General features: G+C 34.4%; 2 protein-coding genes and 1 long non-coding RNA gene across 3 annotated transcripts; 1 reads left to right on the top strand and 2 right to left on the bottom strand.

The window, feature by feature from the left end:
- Positions 1-534: 534 nt before the first annotated feature.
- On the bottom strand, positions 535-3,691 carry LOC140008206 (uncharacterized). Its single transcript, XM_072051754.1, has one exon. It carries the CDS (start codon positions 2,361-2,363, stop codon positions 855-857), a length of 1,509 nt encoding a protein of 502 aa, XP_071907855.1. The 5' UTR covers positions 2,364-3,691; the 3' UTR covers positions 535-854.
- A 1,907-nt stretch (positions 3,692-5,598) lies between these two features.
- LOC140008077 (uncharacterized) lies at positions 5,599-10,617 on the bottom strand. The gene is made up of 5 exons (XM_072051675.1): positions 10,415-10,617; positions 9,467-9,674; positions 8,952-9,249; positions 8,252-8,467; positions 5,599-5,726 (listed from the first exon to the last, which is right to left on the bottom strand). Exons 1-5 carry the CDS (start codon positions 10,570-10,572, stop codon positions 5,599-5,601), a joined length of 1,008 nt encoding a protein of 335 aa, XP_071907776.1. The 5' UTR covers positions 10,573-10,617.
- Positions 10,618-12,025: 1,408 nt separating this feature from the next.
- Positions 12,026-13,498, top strand: LOC140008205 (uncharacterized). Its single transcript, XR_011815586.1, has 2 exons — positions 12,026-12,229; positions 13,034-13,498. It is a non-coding gene; the product is annotated as an uncharacterized lncRNA (long non-coding RNA).
- Positions 13,499-13,882: the final 384 nt, after the last annotated feature.

The raw sequence follows: 13,882 nt of genomic DNA, 5'->3' as shown, positions 1-13,882 counted from the left end.
ATTTTATAGTCCCAAGCTCCTGATGGGCTCCTGAAGTATATGAACTAGCCCATATCACCCTCCACCAGTACCTATCAAATTCCTGCTCCATTCAATTACAAAAGTTGCCGTCTGTCTGAGAAATACCGGACCCTTTCTCTAATCGGTTATTATAGCACTATTTCCCGTTGTTATTATAATACTTAAAAGAGGTTGCCCGACATCTTAGGCTACCGGAGACCAACCAACAGCAAAGACGCCACGGCATGTGATAAGTTAGATGCGTTGGACCCATAGCAAGGATGCCCCTTAGGATGGGGTTTTTGTGGCTGAGCAAAGGATCATGTTTTTGTGTGATTCGTCATTCTAATCTATTTTAGCTGCATTTGATTTGGAAGTTCCTCTCCAAGAATACAGAGACAGAAAAACCTGAACAAATGAACATGAACGACCGGGTGCAAGGAAACTGCAAAATCTACCACATAAGGAAGAGAAGATGCTAGTTCTCATCAATAATTAGAGACCCTTTTCAATTACAAAATTAGCCATTGAATATACAAGAACGAATATTTTCATTTATTTAGGTGCGTCTAAGCATGTTTCCACAAACAGATTGGGGAACGAACACCAATATAGAGAAACTCCAGTAATAACTTAAATAGCAACCATTTAAGAGAATACAGCAGCAAAAGGATGGTTGTGTAATCAAGGCCTGGCAGATGAATATCACCAAACAACCAAAAGCAATATCTGAACCTAAAATGAAACATAAACAAGTTTTGAGGCACTTGTTCTGACGTCTTGATTACTAAAAAAGTCAGTACACAATGAAGCACCATCACTAACCAACCACCCATACAACTTAGCTGTGCCTCTCAAGTCAACATAAGATCATTGCCTGCAAAATGAGGCCGTAGGCAAACTCGGACTTCATGTTCTTCTGGCCCCTCGCGAAGTTTTGGCACTAGAATCTCTAGCACTGTCCCTGTTCCATCATAGTATGCTTCTATATTCGCGTCTTCAGGTATGCGGGTTGAAAGAGGGATCTCCCTAATAAATTCTCCTGGAGGGCAGTGTTCCGAAGAAGGATCTGTCAGCTTGAAAGTCCTGTCGAGCCTCTTGATGAAAGGCATTCGAGATGTGCTCACACAAGACACTTTGATGATCCCATGTGTGAGAGTATTGCGCCATGAAACTTTCACCCTTTGAAGGTCAACAAACGGCAAGCTAATTATGATCAAGTAACCTTCTTCATCCTCGTATATTGATTTTGCAGCTGTTACCGGTCCATAGACATGCCTTAATACGCCACTAAATTCATTCAACCAGTGAGGCTCATTCGGGTGAGTTTCCAGATCAGGAATTCGATCAGGAGGATTCACTGTCAGATAACAGTCCTCTTCATTTCCATGTGAGAAGAAATCTTTCCTCCGCTTGCCACTAACAGGTGATAGATCCATTGAATCCCCATTGCTATGGCTGGATGGCTGAGTAGATAGATTCAATCCTGACCCATTAAGCAATTTTTTTGACTGGGAATGGGAATTGTTCTTTATTATAGCGGGTGGTCTCTCAAGCTCAAACTCAGTGCTGGGAAGGTTTCTCCAAGAACCGTAATCACTTGCTTCATGTGGGATAGTGAAGTTTATGTCCCTCCCTGTTAGTTCGGCCCACCTTTTTCTTTCATCTTCATCGAGACCCAAAAGATTAGGGGATGGAACAACCTCGATACCATGAACACACTGGGGGTTTGAGAGGCCCCTGTAATGCTTTCGTTGCATCCTATGAGATCGTACAAAACCCTTGTCAACACTAAATGGAAAAGGACGCTCTCCTTGACGAGAATGGCCATTCATATAGCTCCGAAGTTGCATCTTACCCAGTGCATTCTCAGGCCTTTCCTTAAAAACCCACATATACATATTCTCCATATCATGCTGAACCATGAAGACATCAAGCTGCAGATCAGATTTGTCAAACCCAGAAAGACCATTACCATCCCTTGTAATCTTGGCCTTTGATTTCTCATTCAATACTGGCCTAAAGTAAAAGCTAAAGAAAAACCAAGCACCCCAGATGCTATCACCCCTTTTGGCACATTTCCTCCCAACCTTGGGAACAGTGAGAAAAGTTTCTGTCTCATACATTTGGGACCCAAGCCCAACATCAAGAATGTCACAGTGTTCTGGGTTCCATGACTGAGGTGAATTACGCTCAGTGGATAGAGGTAGGTTAATATCAGGCGGCGGACGGGGTAAAACAACTTGCCGATTCATCTCTAGATCAAGCTCATCGTGTGAAGAGGAGGCACTTGAATCCATTGACAACAGGGTCGAAGGGTGATGATTCTCCATTGATAAAGATGTGAGTAGAGAATCTACCATCTCACAAGGTCTCCCAGGAGATTTCAGGTTATCGGTGGATAATAATATTCACCACCAAGGATTATTTGCACAAAAAAGCAATCTTTACAAACACCCCCATCATATCAGTCCCAACTACAACAACCCACCTCCATTAATATCCTAAATTTATTCATCATGTGTGCCTACTACATAACCATATCAACTTCATGAAATCTCACAGGTTTTCTATACCCTTAGTTTTAACAAGACTGAAGTTGTGTAACTGTCAATCAGAAAGTACTCTGAATTGAAATATAGGACAAACAAAAAAACACCTCCCGACCCAATAGGTAGGAAAAAAGAAAAAGTTAAACAGAAATCGAGAACAAGAGAAGAAAATACAATAAGATCCAAAAAAAAAAAGAGTATTCCTTTTTTCCCCCTCCAAGAAAAACTTTAATATCCCTTAGTATAAGTATACAGTAAATACAGTAAGACAAAGAAGAAAGGGCTAGATGAAGACTAAATCCAACCCAAACCCAAGAATTTCATTGAACCCTCCAAAGACAGGCGGGAGATACTGAATCATACCCATCAAATCTGTAATCTTGGTTACAGAAAACCTAGAAATGAAGTTACTGAAGACACAGAAACAAAATCTGTATCCTATATGAGGAATGGAAGAATTCGAGAAATATTAAGTATACAGAAAAGTAGGCAGAGGAGTAAAATGAATGGTGATACAAACATATATTACCAATCTATGAAACCAAGGCCCAAGAAAAGGACCAAATCAGAGGGGATCTTAGAAGAATACCTTTTAGGATAAGCTTCAACAACCAAGAATCCACACATACTACTTGGGCACTCTGAAGAATCAACGGTCCTCATCTTGTATAATCAGTTAGAAATCAATTTCCCCTTGGTTCAATTAAATTTTAAATTGTACGAGTCCTACTTCTACTGCTGGATGCTACAAACTACCGCTAGAAGTCTCTCACTTTCTTAGTCTCCCAAGTATCTATCTTTGTCAGAGGAGACATAGAAACCTGAGCACAGTCAAGACTCGAGAGAGAGAGGAGAAAGAACCCACAAGGAAACCGCGTACTCGAGAGTGTTTATCTGGGGTATTTGGGTCTTGAATAATTATCTATCTCATACCATCTCCCACTAGTTTGCTCTTGGGCAGGAGAAAACGGAGGTACGTGAGGGAGTGTGTATATGTAGGTAGCATACGTCCGTTTGTATACCAGAAGATAGAAGCGAGGTTAGTTCCAGCATAACAATTCTCTTCCCCAGGGGCTTGTGTGTGATTTTAGAGGGAGATTAAAGTAAAAGCCTGCGCTGGAAAACACCGCCACCCTATCAGCTTCCCACTTCTTCTACAGAGAGAACACTTGACCCCCAAAACACAAAAACAAAAAAAAATTTACAGAGAGAACACGTTAAATTGTCACTATTTTGGTAACGGTGACGGTGACGGTGCTGCCTGTTTCGTACTTGTGTGACTCATTCTCCCCGCAGCTGGATTGATAGCATCGTAGCGCAATGATGCTGAAAGTGTCTCTTCGCATTAAAAAAAAAAAAAAAGCAAGATAAAAAGAGAAAATGATCCCATTAATGACTAACATTTTGCAAAAATATTTTTTTATTTATCATTTTTAAAACGAAACAAATTCGTCTCTGATATTTCAAAATTGAAATTATTATATCTCTAAGCACAATTTTCAATTTGAATCAAATTATCTAGTGTCTCAACAATATATTTTTGAGGATAAAATTAATAGATCACTCTATCAACTCTATTATATTTACAAATATTTATTGAATCAAAAAAGGAAAAAATTTTTAAAAATTATAACATAAAAGGTCCCTCTTTTTTCTTGAAATGATAGGATTTCTTTTTTGGATAAAATTTTTCATGCACCATTAATATATACACTTGCGAGTCTTAAATGTATACCATACATACAAAGTTTGGTATTTAAAATTAAATTAAAATGATGTGGCACATAACCAGATTCGTTAGTGTATACAATGACAATGTAAAAAAAATTGACCCTTCTTTTTTATGTTATAATTTTTGATTTTTCCTTTTTGGGTTCATTAAATTTCCAATGAATATCAAGTTGAGTTAACCAAATAATCTATCAATTATACATCAGAATTTTCGTAATCGGCTTGTTGGGTGATTAAATTTAGATTGAAATTTGAATTTATAGATGTAATAGCTTCAGTTTTTAAATATCAATGACAAATTTATTTTGTTTTAAAAATAAGAAACGAAAAAATGTTTTTACAAAATATAAATGATGAAACTGGTCATTTTTTCAAACAACAGAAAGATAGTAAATGTTTGTTTTTTAAAGGGTGCTCACGAGCTTACTCGACCCAACAGTGCAGTATTCAAGTTTGTTTTGTTTATTTTATTAAACTTAAATTGTTTGCTCGTGTGGAACTCAAATGAGCATTTGAGTGGAAGTCCAGTCCAATGGTATAAATTTCTTTACACAAAAAATCAAAATTTATACGAATCGAAGTAAACTCGGATCGAAATAAGAACTTTGGCAAACAGAAACACTAATATTGTTTGTTTTTGGCTTTACTGATTAAAGAACTAAAATCAAATAATCTCTTACTAAACTAAGTTTGATTCAAACATCAAATGATTTGATTGGTCATTTAGTCTTTTTCTTTTTCATTTGGACGGTTATGGAATAAAAATAAAGGAAATAGTGTACAATGATTAGTTCCAAATTGTGTAAGGTTATTGGTTTTGGAGGGGCAGGAAAAGAAAATTTTGTAAATAAAAAAACCGAGCAATAAAAGTGTCTCACTTAGAAGTACGTCTCTTTTCCCTCTTCATCCATCCAAAATTCTTTTTTCTTTTTCTTTTTCTTTTTTAGCTGAATGTTTTTGACCAAAATCCAAATTAAAAGACATAGTGGAAATTGCCGGTCCAAACAATAGAGACAATAGGAAAAATTAAAAAAGAAAAGAATAAAAAACACTGTTCCCCACTTTTTCTCCTTTTTTTTTTTTCTTTTTTGGACAAATGACCCAAATAATTCTTCAAATTTTTTAATTGAGTCACTTTTGGTATTTCTACTTCAATTTTGTACAATTTTGTCCTTTCCTTTATTATTGGATCTACTTGGTTCTCCACTTCAACTTGGAAAAATCTTTTAAGCTTAAAGAGAAACAAAAGTCATCAGTTCGTAAATTTGACCGTTGACCCGAGTCTTAAAACCGAGGGAAAAAAAACTTAAAAGATTTACAAAAAGTACAGAATACGGAAGGGGAAATTGCCCTTCACCACCATACTCTCTGTTCCCATTACGTAGGGACAAAACAATCCCGTTGAATTGTGCAAGGAATCCTCGATAACCACCAGCCCTTCTCCTGACGAAAAAATTATTAAGGAAGATCATTCACTCAATCACATATGCAATGCAGTCTTATCAACCGCACACTTGTACGTCTGTAACAAACGGAAACTTTGAGGTGCGACTTTTGAATTATTGCGTTCTGGTCTTTGTGTTTTACCAGCTAGCTATTGGAAGACTAGAGTCTCCTCTCTTAATCTCTGGTATTACTAAACTAATTGTGCGATGATGAAACGAAATTTAGTCCCGCTCTCCGTTTGAATCAGCTGTTTTTGAAATATTTTACTGTAATAATATATATGAAAAACTTTTCTTGTGACTAATTATTAAAATTCTTTTATAAACTGCACGCTATTCTATTGTCTGTGATAGGTTTAAACCTAACCATCCCCATTCACGTAAAAGAAATAATACATTGATGATAATGTGTGTGTATATATATATATACACACACATATATATCTGGTGATAACTATTAAGCCGAAATGGTTTAGCACGCTTCTATTTCTCATATGTACAATCTTTTTCCCTTCTTTTGTGTTCAGAACAGCTATATGTCAAGAGAAATGATCCATTTGTTTGGCTTTAGGTGATTGATGTCAAAGAAAAATAATAATAACTGCAAGGACGGTGTTCGGCGAACCCAGTTTGAATTAGCTGTTTTTAGGGTTGTTTTTCAAAAACAATACTATAGCATTTCATTTTTCAAATACAAGTCCGTTTGGATTAGTTGTTTTTGGGATTGTTTTTTAAAAACTATATGAAAATCTTTTACTGTAGATGTTTTATGGATTATTTTTAGATGTATTTTTAAAAATATTTTCGATTATTTTTAATTTTTATATTTTTATAACAATATACATTTATACATTTATAATACATTTATAAATATTTATAAATAAATATATTTATTTATATAAAATATATATAAATGTATTATATTATGTATAATATAAATATAAATATATTTATATTATGTATAATACATAATATAAATATATTTATAAATGTATATATGTATATTATTATAAATGAATATTATATAAATGTATAAATTTTAATTTTTATATTTTTATATTTATATACATTTATGCATTTATAATACATGTATAAATACTTATAAATAAGTATATTTAAATATTTATATAAAAATATATAAATGTATTATATTATATATAATACATAATATAAATATATTTATAAATGGATAAATGTATACTATTACAAATGTATAAATTACAAATGAATATTATATAAATGTATATTATAATTTTTAATTTTTAATTTTTATATTTATATACATTTATGCATTTATAATACATTTATAAATATTTATAAATAAATATATTTATATAAAAATATATAAATGAATTATATTATGTATAATACATAATATAAATATATTTATAAATGTATATATGTATATTCTTATAAATGAATATTATATAAATGTATAAATTATAATTTTTTTATTTTTATATTTATATACATTTATGTATTTATAATACATTTATAAATATTTACAAATAAATATATTTAGATATTTATATAAAAATATATAAATGTATTATATTATATATAATACATAATATAAATATATTTATAAATGTATAAATATATTATTACAAATGTATAAATTACAAATGAATATTATATAAATGTATATTATAATTTCTAATTTATAATTTTTATATTTATATTCATTTATGCATTTATAATACATTTATAAATAAATATATTTATATATTTATATAAAAATATGTAAATGCAATATATTATACATAATACACAATATAAATATATTTATAAATGTATAAATGTATAAATTATAAATTATAAATAAATTTTATATAAATGTACATTATAATTTATAAATTTTATATTTTTATATTTATATACATTTTTGCATTTATAATACATTTATAAATATTTATGAATAAATATATTTAAATATTTATCGATAAATATATAAATGTATTATAAATGTATTATATTATATATAATACATAATATAAATATATTTATAAATGTATATTATTATAAATTTGTATAAATTATAAATGAATATTATATAAATGTATAAATTAATACATTATAAATATATATTAATATTATGTATAAATGTATTAATATAATAAATATAAATGTATAAATATATTAATATTATGTATTAATATATAATTGATATTATGAATATTAATATAAATGTATTAATGTATTATATTATATATAATACATAATATAAATGTATATTATAAATATACATAAATATATATATTATGTATAAATGTATAATATATATTATGTATATATTAAATATATAGTATATAATATATAATATATATAAATGTATAATTACATTTATATTATATATAATTTATATAATATGTAATATTTATATAAATATATTATAAATATATAAAAATATATTTTACATAAAATAAAATATTAATAATTTGTATAAATAAATATATTTAAATTAATATAATATATATATCCTATACCTTTTCCTTCCTTGAGAGCGGGTGAACAATCCAGTACCTTGAGAACATTTTGACATCAATGAAGCAAGAGCAGCACATCCAGCAATCGGATTTGGATTGAGAGGAGTCCTAGATGCATCAAACTCTTGAGCAGGTGATGAGCCTTTGTCATTGATCTCCTTCATGTGATTCATAAAAGAAGGCAGCTGGATGCTTGAATCACTTGCATTCAATTCAGAAATTGCTTTGCATTGAGCTTGGCCCTTGAAATCGACTGCAAAAATAGCTGAAAGCATGAATGACTAGATGATAGCCCATAGTGACACATAAGCCCGCAACTACATGCCCAATTCGGGTTCCATGCATCCCTTCAATAAGGCTTTGTATGAGAAGACCAATCAGACTAAGTTGGATCATACGGGAGAATCAGTTTTGCAAGGTTGTGGTCAACAGGGAATGATAATGCATAATTCATTTTGATTACTCTTGCATACATTAAATGTACTAAATAATACAGGCTTAACCAGCAAGATGGTAGAAAAGAACTTTTCACTATGTGCAATATAAGTAAAAACTTTATGTACCCAAAGGACAATAGAGTAGGAGCTTACTGGTCAAATAAGATAATTTTTATATACCCCAAAGGAATATAGCAGAAACATACTGGTCACATTAAGATACTTGGCCTTAAATATAAAGAGAAGTCACCACATAAGGTAGTACGTCACCGTCAATAAGGTTTTCTGAAACTTTAATACCTGAAGAATCAGCTGCATTACTTATATCTTCTATTTGCTTTTCTAGTTGGAGAACATCTCTTTCGTAGTCCATGCCCTTGAGTACAGTAGGTAATGGTGAAATAGTGCAATGATTTGGTGTTGTCAGACTACTAAAGAAAGCAACAATTGTAGGATGAAGAGTGATGCATTCGGCAGACATTTTCATGATTGCAGAAGACGGAATTGTTGCAGTTTCTCCTTCACGTCCATGGTGAATCCATCTGACCACAAACATACATCTGCAATGGATCTTCTTTGAGTGTCTTACACGTAGTGGCTGCATAGCAAGGACGATTAAGCAGTTTGCGGTCTGTTTAATATTTATTAAAAAAAAAAGAACTACCATTTCACAGACCTTATACTAAACTGCAACCTTGAAAGTGCTCAGCAGAAGACTATGAATCTATTTATTAGCTTTGGAAATCTAAAAATGAGATAAAAATTAACCCAAAAATGGTCCAGCGACATTTGAGTTGGAACAAAAATGAAGGTACCTTTTCTACTTGAGCATCAAAGAAGAGGCTCTTAGGTGGTGACTTCCTGGTGGCAAGAACACGATCTCCTTCTCGCAGGAGAGAGCATTCATCTCCATGTAAGGGAGTAGATCGAATGCGAAGACGAGAAAGCGCTTCTTCTTTAGTTACAATACAATCGTCAGTGTCATTGGTCCCATATTCCACAATGAGACCAACACCACTGGAGCTGCAGAACCAAAAGAGCTAGAGTGAGCTTTGATATTGTGAGAAATTAAATAAAAGCAATCGCAAAAGAGTCCTAGCGGAAAGCAAGCAGAGGGGGTCTTAATATTTCTAAATAGTCACGGCGCCGATCAAGCGCCATTAACCATCCATGCTCCTCCCTTGATTTAGCCCCCCGCACTTATGATTCATCTCTATTCACAGCACGGCAGCAGGACAATACTCGTTTCGATTCCAACACTCCTCAATTTTTTGAATAGAATATCGATAACACAGGAGCAGATACACTTGCGGTACAGAAGACAACCCCAAAAAAAATAAAATAAATAAAAATAAACCGCATTATTAAAAATAAATAAAAGATTCGCTTTTCTTTTCTCTTGATAATTCCTAATATTCAATAAAAATGAACGAGGCAATATATCACATTACTCTTCATCGTGAACCTCGAAATAATATAATATTTGCTGGAGTAATAATTAAGTAGTAATTATCAACTTAATGACATTATTAATGCGGAGAAGCAAAGCAAGAAGGGGAAGAAAATAATCACAAACACCTAAAATGGACAAATTGCGTACTGGTACTAGTACTGAAACATTGTTTGCATTGATCATGTACCGGGAAATAGGACATGCATTGTCTCCTCCGGAAGCAGAAGCGACCAAAGGACTTCAGTTGAAATACTTTTCTTTTCTTCTTTTTTTTTTTTTAAAGATTCTGGGCAAAAAAAATCCAAGTTACCGAAGTGAGACTCTGCAAGGATGCCATGAGAAGTCGTGTTTGCGCATGGCTTCGAGTTCGAGCTCCATCTCGACACGTCGTCGTTGTCGGTGATTTTGTTGTCGTCCCCGGCGGCCCCTGGATGATTTGGGGCTGGGCGCTGGCGTATGCGTATCCATTGTACACTTACACTTTGGCGTGATCGGCGAAGGATGCTCGAGTCGAGTCTGGACAGTGGGGAGCTCTCCTCTTTGAGAGTATCGTTTCTGTATTTATAACACTTTTTTTTTATAAAAAAAAAAGTAGAAATACATATTACTAGTTAGTAAAAGGTAAACAGTCCTTCCTTTATAATTATCAATTTCTAATTTTGGTGCTTACTTAAAAATGTGCAATTTGGCTTAGGACTGGCGGCTAAATCACATCTTAAGGTAGAAGGTAAAAGACTTACTTAACGTTCAAGAATTAACATCTAGCAATCGTTTTTTTTTTTTAAAAAAAGGAGTAACAGAGAGCAATCAATTTGATAAACAAAAAAAAAAAATTAACCAATTGGTACACTACTAAATACTAAATAGGAGTATTATGTAGCGGTGCAATTACTACTCTTTTTAGAACTACATAGCTTGGATTTATTTGCGTCTCCCGTGTTGAAAATGAATGTGTTGGATGATTTGGCAGGGAAAGTGTAAATGAGAAGTTCTCGAATTGAATATTTTCAATTACACTATTAAAATTTAAAGAGTAAAAAACAGTTTCCCTCCCTCAACAAAAAAGTAAATTTAAAAAAAAAAACTTATCTAGTGAGACTCATCAAAAAAATTTAACTATCTTATCAGTAACTTTTACGTAACACTAGAATTAAACGCTTGTGATACTTGAATGCATTTTGAAGCCGCATGATGCCTTGTTGATTCTTGAAGGCCTAATTGTTGTTGGCTGTAAATATGGTCACGGTTTAAGTCTGAATTGGAACTAAACTAGAATTGAAATAACAATTTATTGAATCAAATGGAAACCATGACAAAAGGTTGCAAGTCAGATTCATAAAAAAAAAAAAAAAAAGAATTAAAGTCGGAATCGACATTTTTGGAACTGGGACTAGAGCTGTTAAGCGTAACGAGCTACTCGAAAGCTCGTTAAGGCTCGGATCGATAAGGCTCGAGCTCGGCTCGTTAATTTCAATTAACGAGCCGAGCTCGAGCTCGATAAATACTCGTTGAGTTATCGAGCCGAGTAAGCTCGAACTCGATTCTTTATCGAGTAGCTCGGTTGAGCTCGACAAAGAAGGATATTTGTGTCATTTTAGCAGTCAACAAGTAGAAATTTGGACTAGGGTTGATATTGCATCGTCTCATACTCTCATTCTTCATTTCTGCCTCTCCCTCTCCGCTGCACGCCGCAACCAGTAACCCACAGCCGCACCCACAGGCCACAGCCCCGCAACGCCGCAGCTCCTCAACCCTGCAACCCTGCAGCCCGGATCTGGATCAACCCTGCAACCCCGCAGCTCCGCAACCCTGCCAGCCCCGCAACACCGCAACCCGCAACCAGTAACCCACAGCCGCACCCACAGCCCCGCAACCCCCGCAGCCCCGCAACACCGCAACCCCGCAACCCCCGCAGCCCTGCAACACCGCAACCCCGCAGCCCGCAACCCCGCAACACCGTAACCTCGCACTCCACAGCAAGCCGCACTCCACAGCTGCAACCCACATCAACCTCTGCCTCCACTGCCGCCCACAGCCTCTGTTTTCTGCCATTAACAACCCCGTCCACGGCCAGGGCCAAAACCAGTCCAATTTGACTGGTTTCTCTAATCCTTCGTGATTTTTGGTAAGTTTCATCTCTTTTCGTAGGTTAATTGTACTGAATGACAAGAGTTAATGTCTTCCTTTGAAAGGTGCACTTATAGATTTGCAAGATTTCTGTGAGTTGTTGTGACATTAGCTGTGAACAATGATAGGAGATCTGTAAATGAACATTTTATCTGCTCGTGTCGTATGTATTTCTTTTTCTTAGACTTTTTACAGGTATTCTGTGATGGGCGGCATTGAAATATTGACAATAGGGACATGAAGTTTTGCTGTTTTTCCAGAGGCAGTTTAATAGCAACTTATGCTCTTTAATCTTTGTCGCATGATGGTTGCCCTTAGAGATTAGGTAGAAGATTTTGAGAAACACAACCAAGCCAACCAAAGAACTATTTGCTAATTTTATGAACCGCAATTTTCGTTAACACCACCAGAAAGCATTTGTACCATTAGAGTTGGAGTTGCTAAAGTTCTGGAGTAGCAACCCTGGTAAATTACTTGATTTTGAAAGTTTTTGTTTGCAAGTGTCATCTCTTTATGATTAGAAGTGTGTAAGGATTACCCTCTGGCATTTGTTAAAAAATTTGACTGCAGTTGGAAGATCTATGTTGAATTATGCCGATTTAGTTGCCGCAATATCTGAGTTAAACACACTATGTTAAACTTCTGCAGGTTGTCAGCTTTATTTTTCGACTGCTGTGGGCATTTCTTTTCTTTTTTTTGTATCCAAAATTCAGAGGCTAAATGCAGGCTTTGATCCTTAAGACATCCTTAAGACATCCATAACTGCGATCTTCATTTTAACTTTCTTGTTTTCGTTTTGTAGGAACCACTCGATGTTTCCGAATCATCTACAATTGAAGAAATTGATCTTCCGGACATTTGAAGGCTGTTTTCTGGAATATGTGATGCTGTTTCTTGTGATTTGTAAAGCTGGACTTGTGAAGCTGTACTTTTTCTTGTGATTTCTGAAGGGGTTGTACTTTTTCTTGTCAGGTGTTTGAAGTTGGACAATTTTTAAGCTATGTAGCAGTGTTTTACATGGTTATTTGGCTGTAGTTTGTGCGTTTATTTGGCTGGACAAAACCTGTTATGGTATATTGGCTCTTATGAATGTTGTTTCATATGGAATTAGACTGTAGTTTGTGTATTTGTTGACTGCAGCCCTGGAGTTTGTGTTGTATGGATCATGGATGTTATGGTCTTATTTGTCTTGGATGAAATGTGGTTAGAGTTTGTGTATTGTTGAATGTGAATGGCATTGGTTGCCAATCCTAATATTTTTTGTTGATTTTGGATAGCCTAAATCTGGATATGTTGGAGCAGGACTTCGTAAATAACTGATTGTTGAATTTTGAAATCGAGCCTCAAAATCGAGTCTCGAGCTTCGAACTCGAGTCTAAAATCGAGCCTCGAGCCTCGAGCCTCGAACTCGAGCCTCGAGCTCGGATAGATATTTCGAGCTCGAGCTCGAGCTCGTCCGAGCCTGGCTCGTTTATGATAAACGAGTCGAGCTCGAGCTCGAGTTCGAGTCACATTTCCTTTTTTCGAGTCGAGTCGAGTTCGAGTGCGTATTATGGCTCGTTAGCGCTATCGAGCGAGCTCGAGCTTGGCTCGAATTCGTCACGAGTCGAGCTCGGCGTTCAGATACTCGGCTCGACTCGGCTCGATTAAC

Source organism: Coffea arabica, chromosome 6c (assembly GCF_036785885.1).
Source record: "Coffea arabica cultivar ET-39 chromosome 6c, Coffea Arabica ET-39 HiFi, whole genome shotgun sequence".
Classification (NCBI taxonomy): Eukaryota; Viridiplantae; Streptophyta; class Magnoliopsida; order Gentianales; family Rubiaceae; genus Coffea; species Coffea arabica.
Note: the sequence above shows the minus strand (reverse complement) of the source record. Positions and strands in the feature narration are given on the sequence as shown.